The sequence below is a fragment of the Austrofundulus limnaeus genome, unplaced genomic scaffold (assembly GCF_001266775.1).
Source record: "Austrofundulus limnaeus strain Quisiro unplaced genomic scaffold, Austrofundulus_limnaeus-1.0 Scaffold238, whole genome shotgun sequence".
NCBI lineage: Eukaryota > Metazoa > Chordata > Actinopteri > Cyprinodontiformes > Rivulidae > Austrofundulus > Austrofundulus limnaeus.
Window position 1 is genome coordinate 187360 of NW_013952640.1, and position 12589 is coordinate 199948.

Here is a 12589-nt window from a genome sequence, read left to right on the forward strand (position 1 = left end):
CTGTTCCACCCTCTGACTGCTGCAGGGGCGTGTCTTAGGTTTTTATATCAGAACACAGCCGCTGTGACGAAACTGTGGAGAAGACACGTCACTGTGGAGAGCCGTTAACCAATATGCAAATTAGCCTGCAGTACCACTGCTCTACCCATATGCGCAGCAAAAAGACGTTTTTAGACCAAATATTACAGATTTGAACAAATACACATAAAAACATCAAAATTAGCACAGAAACAGTACTATATAACAATTTAGACACATTCTAGACAGTTTATCAGCTAAAAAAAGTTAATTTTGGGGTAAGTTACTCTTTAACGATTGACCCCAGATGGAACATATACAAAAGGCATTTTTGCATCGTAAGGCCTAGCCCAGTCACAGTCGGCCTGGCCCTATTCTGCCCCGGCCCTGGTTGTGTTTGCTTTGAGCAGAGAGCCACCTCCATGTGGGCTGGGATCATCATATCAAAAATGAGTGAACCTCATGTCATTGTATTTGTGGCGCAACAATGAGCGATATTGAGATTGAAGGAAAAATACTGAAGACTGCACCATACCATCCAGCAGTATGATGCTGAGGAGGGCAAGACGACAGAGGGCAGTAAGCTAATGTTAGCTTCTTGTTGTTTGTTAGCTTGCTGCAGTTGTTGTGTAGTTGAACAATATATAGTTGAAAAATGGTTAGTCGTTGCAAATGATTCAAGCAAAGTAAATATCATCTGTGTAATGCCAGTCTTATTACAAATGGTCACTACAGCTAATCAGTCTTGGGAAGCACAAAAATAGGCATAATTTGGTCAGTTTTACAGGTGTTGAGCTAAAAGTTTGTGTGGTAGTAGCTGAGAGTGGCCAGGACAATAACATGAATGTGTTCAGGGACAGGATGGTGATTTTACAGAAAAAGTGATTTAATCACAGAGGTTGAATCCATTACAAAATGGAGTCTCACCAACATCAGGGTGGGCCCAAGCCACAACCAAACATAACAAACTAATCTTATTACCTATGCAAAGAAATGTTTTGCTGGTCCAATCCGCCTAGTTACCTTAACACTAATTTATATACATTAGATGCATACACACACAAAACAGCAGCTGAAACAAACTTACAGTTTTCAGACCCCCTCCTCACCTATTTACCTTTGCTTTGAAGGCCGTGGCGACCTGATCGGTTCTGACTGTCTGACGCAGGAGGAGGTGATTAAGACCAACGCCTGTGTGAAAGCTCTTACCTACTGTGACCTCCAGTACATCAGCCTCAAAGGGCTCCGCGAGGTGCTATGCCTCTATCCGGACTACGCCCAAAAGTTCCTCACCGAGATCCAGCACGACCTGACATACAACCTTCGAGAAGGCCACAACATTGAGGTACGGCAAAGAGGCTTTTGTGCAGAATGCTTTTAGGAAAGAGAAAAGCTAAATTATGGGTTTATTTAAATCTAACAAACAAGGCAGCATTTGGCAACACATGGAAACCAAATGTCCAAATTAACAGGAAAAACTAGGTGAAGATTTTGGAAAAAGTTATTTTTCCCTCTATGTGTGATTTAGTCTGAAAAAAATGGCTTCATTGGTTCAAATTTAAGCTTGTGTGTACAGTTCCTGTTTACACAGGGCCTTTGAGTTCTTTTATCTCCATTTATCTGAATGTCGTCATGAGGATTTGCTCAAATTTACATCCATACTTTCCATCTACCTCACAGAAATGACAGGATTTTCTCAGTTCAATGAAACAACCTGTGTGTTTTGTTTCCTAAAAAGTTTTTGTTGTTGTTGGATGTGTTCCTCATCATCAGCCTCAGCTGGTTTAAAGAACTAGCTGTTCCATCTAAACACTTGATTCTTTTTTATCCATCTCGTCCCCATTTAATAGACTTTTACAAGTCAGTGAAAAGGAGCTAAACAAAGCCTGTGTTGTACAATAATAGGAAATCATGCAATTATGATGTTATTATTAAACATTGCACAGGTGTCAATTAATTAGTGAATTTTGGACAGCGAAACTTGATCTTATTGGGTAAATATTTAAATTTTAAAGTGTAAAAGAACATCATCTGTGGAGGACCAAAACTGTCCTATTAGAAATAAAAGCTGAAATATATAAATAGACCAATAAATAAATAAAAACACTTAAAAAATACCAATAAATTAAAAAAGGAGAACTTTACCTCATGCTTTATAATTTAATTGACCTTCATATTTATTTTCCCCAGCTTAGTTCCAATAAATTATATATTTAAGCACATAATTTACATTTTGACTGTTTTTTTAATATAATTTTTTTACCTAGATACTTCTGTGTCGCTTAAATTATTACATTTAATTATTTTTTAAATATTTTTCCCCACGTCTTTTTTATTTCCATGTGTTGTTTTTACATTTCTCTGTCTCCTGTATTTACTTTACCTTGTGCATTTTAGCCTCATTATGCAAAGAAGGTGGGCGGGTCAATTGGGTCAGCTCCTCTCCTATTGGTCAACAGACAGGAAGAAACAGGATCCATGTGCATGTGCTAAAATATATATTTTACTGAAACTAATGTGGGAAAATACTGTAAATATGATGGTCAATTAAATTATAAAACATGAGGTAAAGGTCTCCTTTTTAATTTAATTGGTGCATTTTAAGTGTATTTGTTTATTTATTGGTCCATTTATATATTTCTGCATTTATTTCTAATTATGATGGTTTCGGTCCTCCATAATAATCACCCTTTGTTTTATTTTTTTTTTTTGCAATCGTTTGTGATACTGATATTACTATGTATTGATCGTAATAACAATTTTTTTCTAAATATCATTTCAAATTGACATGAAAATTCTCAGAAGCTAAGCAAAAAGTTTAAATTTTATTTTATCAAAGTCAGCCTTTTTTCTCAGAATTTTGACTTTGATATCAGAATTCTAAGAAAAATTATTTAATAAATAAATAAGTTTACATTGTGACCCTATGGGAGATGATTAGGGTCAAAAGCAAAAATAAATAAGTAATAAATAAAAAAATTCTCGAGTTCTGATTTGTTTTATTTTTCATATATTTTGTTGGGTAGAAAAAAGTGAAAACATTCATCTATTTTTTAAATGGGTACAGGGGTAATATGATCTGATAATGATCACTTACAGAGCCTTCGGTGTCTTGGCCATGCCTTATCTGTGACCTCCTCCTTTCCAAAACTTTTTCAATGCAATGACATTGCACTTGAGAGGGATTAACCATCTGCTCTGGGGATGCGGAGGAATCCATGACTTCTGCTTGAGAGGCAGCCAACAGATGCAGACATGAGCTGAGCACGAAGGCTGTAAACGGTTGGAGTTTACTGATGGAGCTCAGCTGCAGGCACATGAATAACCAGCTTATGTTAGGAGGAGTGGAATAAAAAGCAAAGTCACATTTTTCCCTGTGAGTAAACGTGTTAATTAGAACAACTATTTCACATCATGAAGGATGAAAAATATGTTCACACATTTTGGCTTCTTGGGTTTAAATATCACTTCATCTCTTAAGGGTACTCAGGAAATTAGTAGAAATACACAGATCCCATTTTAGAGGTACAGGAAGTTCACGCCTAAGCTTCCATAGGCTTCAGTTTTATCTTAGCCCAGAATCAGTGATTAAACTCGACATTTCTTCTGCATGAAAGCTATAGAAACAAACAAACAAAGTTCACGTGTCGAAGCCTTCATCCTCTCATGGTTCAAGTATTTTTAGGGTATGATTCAGTTTTCAGCAACACTTCGAGGCTTATTTTTCAGTCTTTCTGTCTCCTAAGTTTGCTGTCAGGAAGTGCAAGACACTGGTGTGTAGTTACCATGGTAACACACTTTTCTCTTTTTTTAACTCCGCTTCTCCTCCCCCTTCCTTATACAGTTTTCTTAGATTATTACAGAAATATTGGAATTTTGTGCAGTTGTTTCATTGGCACCTTTCAGAATTTCATCAGAAATGTTTGAGTCGATAAATACTGCATTAAAAAGTTTCCAGTCATCCTCTGCAACAACATTTCCTCAAGTAGTCCATGAAAAAAATCATACGTGAGATATTCAGTTACAAATTCATAAATTTGGTCAGCCGGGAAGACTGCTGTAACTCCGTGTTTTGGCTAGTTTATTTCAAGCAATGATTGTAATGTACATGTATTGCCTGCAGCTGTTGTTTTAGGTCTGCTGTCAAACGTTAGGAGCCAGTTTTTCTGAGTTGTGAGATGAGGACCTAAATTGAGGCTTGCAGGTGGGGAGCAGGAGAGGTCTTTAATAAAAAATAAAAACTGCAGACCAGGTGAGCAGCTCGGCAAGAATCTCCCAAGTTAAAATACGGCCTGAAAGAACAAGAGCAAACGTGACACAAACCCAAACCAATTACATTTAAATCTGCTTCAGCCACTTAATTACAAATCAAATGGATTCAGATTTGCTTTATTTTAATTTGATACAATACAACAGTACATATAATGTAAAACAATATGATGCATTGTACTGTACAGGACCAATACATGGAATACAATACAAACTACAAGCAATAAAACGAGCACAGATCCACTGAGAAACTTGCTGTTTTAACAATATTTAATTTAAAAACTGTAATTTTGTACAAGTTAAGAAGGGCATGGAAATTTCTCATTTTTATTTTGGAAAAAAATATCGAACTGTGACATTAAAATATCGAACTGTATATTGTCGCATATATTATAATGTACACACACTACAATGCCTGGGTTCACGATACGATACAATGAGACAATATATTATTAGATGATACAAATGATAATACATTATGATGCCATATGATACAATGATATACAATGCAACAATATGCAATGCGATACAATGATACAGTATATGATGCAGTGTTATACGATACAGTACAATAATATGTGATATGACACAACAGTACGTGGTATAATACAATGATGCATGATGAAATGATATACAATATAGTACGAGGATATACAGTGATATCCGATATGACACAATAATAAATGTTACGATGCAATGACATACAATATGATACATTACAATTATATACAATATGCATTGATACTTGATAAGATGCAATGTTATACGATATAATGCAGTGTTAATAAAATCCAATGATGGAATACAAAATACAGAAATGCAATGATATATTATATATCACAATATGTGACCCATCACATCGAAACAAGGATTAAGTGTAAAAGTGGGGTATGGAGAAATAGGCAAATATAGTGTTTTGATTAAAACATTTGCAAAAATTGCATTTTGTCAAAACATAATGAATAAATGCTTTATCATGTATCATTTGAATGAACTGTCTGAAATATAATCATAAAACAAAAATTTTAAGCACTTTTTTGAGCAGCAGCAACAAAAAATCTGATTTTGAGGAAAAACGCATTAAATTTTGAGATTTTCCCTGTGAGGTAGCAATGTTTTTGTTTCTTTTCAGCTGGGAAATCTCAATATTCAAATATAATTTGAGGTTTCCTTTTTATAAGGACAACAAAAATTACTCAATAAAATGACATAAAACTAGGATTCAGACCAAATATTTATGTATTATTGTACCCAACAAGACTGTATTGTATATGACCCAATGCAATTTGATACAAATGATATTACTTTACATTTAAAGTAGAGTATTTGGATTTGGAACAGAGTTATGACTACCAAGACTGAGGTGTGAAACAAGTCAAAACATGGAAATATGGGACTCGAGCTAGAGTACAGAAATAATGACCAAAACCTTTTAGACGAAGAAACTCTCATTCAGCATACTCAAACATTAGGAAGAACTGAAATAACATCAGAGTTGTGCGTTTTTACATTGAATCTCATCCAAGAACAGAAATGGCTTGCATTTGACTGAATGCAAATGACCCTAAACATTAAAAAATTGAGTTAAATTTGTGAACATGAAGCTGAGGCTGCAACCAGCAGCCAGGTGGAGGTTATAAACTGGACTGTTTTCTGCCCAGATGCTCCTTCCACTTGTTACCCCGTCTTTGTGCCAGCTGAGCCGCAATTTAGCTTCATATCAACAATTTCAGATCAGTCTTCTGGTTTAATCAGAGGGCAGGAGGCAATACTGTAAGTGTTCATAACTCCCACCATAATAAAAGTCTTACATTTGCCTATCACTTAAACATAAGCAATAATGTTTTTGCCTGTGTCTCTTCTCTGGAAATAATTATAGATGTTTGCCTACGACTGAGCAACGTTTAAGGTCAGACATGTTCAAAATAGCTAAATGACTAAAACTCCATTAATGATGCAGATATTATGCTAAAAATAGACCATTTCGTAGTTACAAATGAGCAAAGCTGCCAGGTGACTCGTCAATCAATATGAATGCTGAGGTTACTATGGAAACACCATTGGAATTGAAAACCATAAATGTACATCTTCATACAGACCCGTGTTATTTCCCGGGGGTGGAGGGGTGGGTTAAGACCTCCATAATGATTTAATCCAGTCAGTATAACACCCCACACGCCCGAAATAAAACTACAAAATTTGCACCAACACACTAGTTATTAACTGGTTAAGTACACAGCTGTAGCTCTCTTGTTGTCTTTAGGTAACTTAAGCTGATTACAACATTTACTGTGTCATATATGAACGTTTAACTGCTGAAAATGACAGACAGGGTTTTAGTCTGCTCTCGTCACATTATGGCTGGGTTTGTTGAATCATGTGTTGTAGTTTTTCCAAGCCTAATTGTAGTGCACCAGGTAAACATATGTGATATGCTGTATAATATATCCTAAAAATGTAAAATATTTGTTACTGTTGGATAAAAATAAGCCTTTTCTTAATTTTTGAACTGATGTAACAGAAAAGGTGCAGAATAAATATAGAGAAAACAGGAAAATTAAGTAAATCACAGTAAAAGTTATTTTTATTCTTTGGCATTTAATTGATGTATTGTTTTTTGCTCTGTTTTGTCATTTGTGTTGTTCTTGTACAGCACTTTGGTACAGCTTTATGCATGTTGTAAAGTGCTATATAAATAAATTTGACATTGACATTGACATAAAAGCATTACAACATATTTTAAAATATTTTGAATACGTTGTGGCTTGCTTACTTCAACCATATGGATTAAAGCATGAGGAATAAAATTAAAAATGAATTGAAAGACTAAACAACAATGAAAGTGGTTATTATACTTTATTTGTAAGTACATGAAATTATGTAAATCTTAAATCATGTTGAAAATAAAGTAGGGGTGTAAATCACCAGCTATAACACAATACGGTATTACATCTATTTGGATGAAAGTTGGATATTTCTCAATATCACAAAATCTGTCATGATATGAATTCAATTCAATTCAATTCACAAGTCTGCGATCAATGTAATGCAGTATCATATGCTCATATAACACAACAAATGTATTAGATGGGCATATATTAATTCACATTGAGCATATACTGTATGATGATACAGATCATTATTTTCATTTTGCCTTGATATAGTTGAATCTTTAACCATTCAAATCGATATATCAATATAGATCAATGTTACACCCACTCAAATTACAAATTATACTTTTACAGATAAAAACTTCAAATTGGATTTTCTGTTAGATTACTTGCTTGTAAAAAATCCGACCATAAAATGACACTCCAACATTTACCTATCCAATGTTTTCTCTGCCAGAATTTGCAAATAAATAAATAAATAGATAAATAAATAAATAAATAAGGCATCAGATAAACTGGAAAAACATGGTTGCATCTGTCAAACATAATAGCGATGCAGGTCTGTTTTTGTCAAATAACCTCTGACTTCTACCCACAATGCCATGCAGCCAGAAAACTGTTTTTTCTATGTGGTAGTAGCTAAGAGTTATTTACAACACATGTTTTGAGCGCAAACTGATGACAAATCCCACCTATTGCTTTAATTTTATGATCCAATTATTATTTTTTTTTACTGTGAAACTACAAAGATTTGCCAGAAATGCTTGTAGTGTCAGAAGCTATGAGAAAATTCAAAACAATATAATAAAATTTGCACAAAACACGGCTTGCAAAGAGCTCCTAATGCCACAGACGATGTGTGCAACAAAAGCAGTAGTGCAATCCTTAACCGACTGCAGGGACGAGCTAAAAATAGCCCCGTTAGCAGGGTGGGGGAGGGGCAGGGTCATCCCCGAGTGGATAAATATAGAACAGCTACCAGATGGAGACGAGATGAGAAAACATCAGGATGAAGGGAAGCGGCGGGGGAAGAACCTCGCTCAGATTTGCATTCACGTGCCGACTAAAATAAAGCACACACACACACATACACACATACACAAACACAGTGCTTCCTTCATGCTTAAAAGCATTAGGCTATTTTTTTTCTTACCCCGACCCTTAAAATAAAAACTGTAATATTGAAACTACAGGTGAACGTCTCAGGGTTGTAAGGTCAGAACAGAGTTACACATGCAGGAGTTCCCACACAGAAACAGGTGTGTGGGTATGTGTGTAACCATGCATGGTTTCCTCATTCACCTGCAAAAACACACACACACGCGTTCCTTTTTCTGTGTTTCGAGACGGCACGTGGCGCACTCGTGAATACAGACACTCACATCCGAACAGTCTCCTCCCAGCTCGGTTCCCTCCTGGCAGAAAAAAAAAGAACTCTGCTAAAATTAAACCTCTGTGATCTATAAATACCAGCCGGAGCCATGTGAGCCCAAAAAAAACTGGATGGAGAAAACAAGCAGAGGGAAGGGGGAAGGTGGTGACAGACAGTGGGAGAGAAGTGGGGCTGGATTTTAATCAGCTTTGGGAGAAAACGTGCTGAAAATACACCCACCCCCCAAAAAAAATCTTCCAGAACACATGGCTGAAACAGGCTGACGAAGAGAATTTGTCCTGAAGCGGGTTGTTTTGATGCAGGCATGTTTTTATTTTTGTCTGAGAGTTAAAAAATGGTGACTCTGGCGCTGGCTTGCTGTTGAATGAGAATTGCTCCTTTTGCAGAACATTTATCTTGAATGGACATCAGCTCAGATGCTGCTCTTGTGAATGGCAAATGTTCCCTTTCAGAGGAGTTCTGCGACTCAACAGCTCCTCCATCAGATCGGAAAGGGAAGTAAAGAAAACCCAGAGATGCATCAGGACTGCTCGAAGACCCGCGGAGTCTCATTTTGGCGGGATTAAACTAATATTTGTATTATATGTAATACTTAACAAAGTCTTAAAAAACAGAAAATATGACCCACTTTGGGCTCTAACATTAATAACCTACAAAATATGGCCATCATTACATCTTTTGTGTTTGTTTTTTCTTCCCGTTGGTTTGATGTGCTGCAAACAAAGCTGACAAATAATGCAAAAAAACACGTTAAAAGTTCTAAAGCGAGCTATAAAATTTCTGGATGATTTTTTGAAAGGTTTCCAGGCAGCTGTAATGTAATGCACTTTGTCATCAATGCATGTTTTATGTTGCATGTAAATTATGTTTTGTTTGAGTAAATTATGTTTTGTTTGAGTAAATTCTGGGGATAAAAGGGGCAAACATTATAAGATTTATTCTTCTTCTGCTGCCTTTCATTTTATTTTGATTTGTGCATTTTCTTTGTTTTCTATTGTATATGGTTATTTTGTTTTTGTTGGGTGTCTTGCTCAAGGACACCACAACGTGGGCATGGCAGGGAGTTGAACTAGTGACTTTCTGGTCCCAAGTCGGCTGCTCTACCACTGCACCACAGCTGTCCCAATGTTGCTGCCAGTGGCTCCCTAAACTTACTTGATGAGGCCTTTGGGACGTCTCTTAAGTCATATTATAACAGGGATGGGCAACTTAAATAAAGGAAAGTGCCACAATGTTGACACTACCAGAGGCTCACATAGCGCTGCACACTTACCCAAATGTTATAAAACTGACACACATTTATTAAACCAACTATAGTTCAGTTACTTAATATACATCACTCAAATGCATGTATAACAGTTGTACTCTTGTTTAATAAAAAACAATAAATATATGGATGGAAAAACAATTGAAGCAAACAAAAAATCATCAATCAATCAGTCAATCACCTTTATTTAACCAGATAAAACCCACTGAGATCAAGATCTCTTTTCCAAGGGTGACCTAGCCAAGAGGTCAGCAGCACACATCACAAAACAATAAAAAACAGTTTACAATTTACAGTATAACCATGTTATACAGGTGTAACAGGTTTGAGACCGAATGATTTCAAGGTTCTAGGCAGTGGAATGGAGTGATGACATGAAAGAAAAGGCAATGTTTGAAGTACAGACAAAGACAATACAGCTAGTGACTGAACAAGTCGTTCAGAAACATCGACATCGATCAAAGTCCTTGGTAACACTATTTGTAACAGTTGAAATGAAGGATCTTAGCAAAATGAGTCCTGACAGTTTCAGATCCATCTGCAATGTGTTCCAAGCTACAGGGGCAGCAGAACGCTCTCATTCCCAGTTCAGTTCTTATGCATGGTACCATTAGGAGGATAACATTGGTGGATCATAGGGAGTAGTGGCTGTTGGTTCTTTGTAGTAAGGTGCTTAAGTAAGTTGGAACTAAGTCCAGGAGGGTCTTGTAGATTAAAGATAATAACACCAAAAAATAAACTCTTACTCTAGTGAGCTGCAGTGCCACAGAGTGCAGACTCCTGTGTAGTTGTGGTTCAGGTAAAAAGTCGCTGTTGTTTGTGTACCTGCTCATAGGTGTGCCGGATGTGGCCCGCAGGTCCCCAGTTGCCCATCCATGTATTACATCTTTGACTTCTCTGTTTGATTGTGATGAGTGAACCTGTCAGTGTTTGTTTTATTCCTTCTGTTCTTATTTTATGTGCTAGCCCATTTATCTATTTTCCTTGGATATTTGTTGCAGATAGATAGCTTGGTATTGTTAACATGATAATTATGGGTGTATAACTGTAATGGCTTCCCTCTTGGCTCACAAATTTTGTGTCTAATATAATAGACTTCTGCCATTTTATTAGCACACTTTTCCTAATTGAGCCACACATTTTGATGTATATTTTATTAGGGTTTTTTCAAAGCAGCACAAAGAGTAGCAAGGCAAAAATGATAACAGAAACAGAATAATCAGAACATAAAAACATGAGTGCATCAGCGTCTATACGCTTGTGCCTCTGTTAATTTATTTATTAAGTCAACGAAGGCATACATATTTTACATTTCCTGTTTTTGCTGGTAAATCTACCAGAGAAAAGAGCTGCAGACAAGTAGTTTGTTTATTTCAAATGAGTGGTGTTGGAGGGAGGAGGGGCTGGAGGGGGGATCCAGCTCAGAGGTGGGTCAAACAGAAACCGAGCAGACTGAGCGAAGGCTGTGAGTGACAATAAACTGAATGTTCCGCAGCAAACTGCTGAGTTGCTCCAAGAGCTGGCAGTGCTGGTGTGACTTGGCTGAGCTGCTGAAGAGGCTGCAGATGGTGGAGCAGCGCTGCTCTCCAACACGGCTGGCCGGGCTCCTATAATCAGACCCAAACACACGGGGATTGGAGTGTGTGTGTGTGTGTGTGTGTGTGTGGGGGGGGGGGGGTTTGAACTCTTAGATCAACAAGCTGCGATTCCAAAAGGCTGATGTGACAAAAGTAAGTTTAGCGGTAGCTGCTGTCAGAGATTTGGACTTTAATCCCTACACTGTTTGAAATCTCTTTTTGCTGAAGGTGTCAAACTCTGTGTGTTGATTTACTGTAGGTGTTTTTCGTGTTGCTGTCTGAATGTATACTAGAACTTAGAACGTAATATTTGGGTGACCAGACAGCCCCGATTTTCAGAAACACTCCTCGTTTTGGACGACCTGTCCCCGGAAATGTCCCCAATTTTAGTGTTTTACGAGTCAGAAAAAAGTTTACATGTAGACTGTTGTTAAGGTGGCTGGTCGCACTGCTGTTAATGTTACAGAGTAGAACAAGAGCCAAGCGTGCCACATTTAAAACAGGCTGTGGAGCTGGATGTGGTTCTTCCACATGCTACTCTGTTTTTCCTGTTTGTTGAATGAATAATTTGTGAAATTGCTGACGTCAATCATCCAGTCCAAAAAAAACACAAAACAGGAGTCTGTAGCAGAATAAGCTGTTTGGCAGAGAGGATTTGGCAGGTATTTTTAAGCTTCTCAAGCCACAAACGTATTTTCCTAACAAATGTGGCACAATTTAAGGAGAAATGAACAGGTTTTCTAGTACTATAAGATGTTTTTTGCCAAGAGGCATTGCAGAAAGAAAGATATCATCAACCAGATACAAACTTCCTTTTTTTTGGCAAAGTTTTCTCACTCAAAGTACTCTATTATGCACAACAAGATGTGTATTTTTAGTAATCATTTAATAATATACTGTATAGTTACATTGTGCCAAAATAATCAGTCATTTCCTTAAAATAATTGTTCATATTTTTATACATCATCCAATTTAGAGGAGTGTTTTTCTTTCTAATAGGATAAATGTGTTTATGCCTGTTTGTGTGTCTTTTACCAAAAGATTTTTATGAACCATTGAAGCCAGCAAAAGATAATCCCTGAATGCAACTAAATACCTATTAGTCACCCAAATGTCTGCCTCAGTCAGCTGATCTTAAACACACACACACACACACACACACACACACACACAC

General features: G+C 36.7%; 1 protein-coding gene across 2 annotated transcripts in view; it reads left to right on the top strand.

Moving 5' to 3' along the window:
- Positions 1 to 12589, top strand: part of kcnh3 (potassium voltage-gated channel, subfamily H (eag-related), member 3) — an 86723-nt gene that overhangs the window by 61864 nt on the left and 12270 nt on the right. For both annotated transcript variants that reach the window (XM_014020026.1, XM_014020025.1), the window contains exon 11: positions 1149 to 1363. In XM_014020026.1, coding sequence (XP_013875480.1) covers positions 1149 to 1363 — 215 coding nt within the window. The remainder of the gene's footprint in view (positions 1 to 1148; positions 1364 to 12589) is intronic.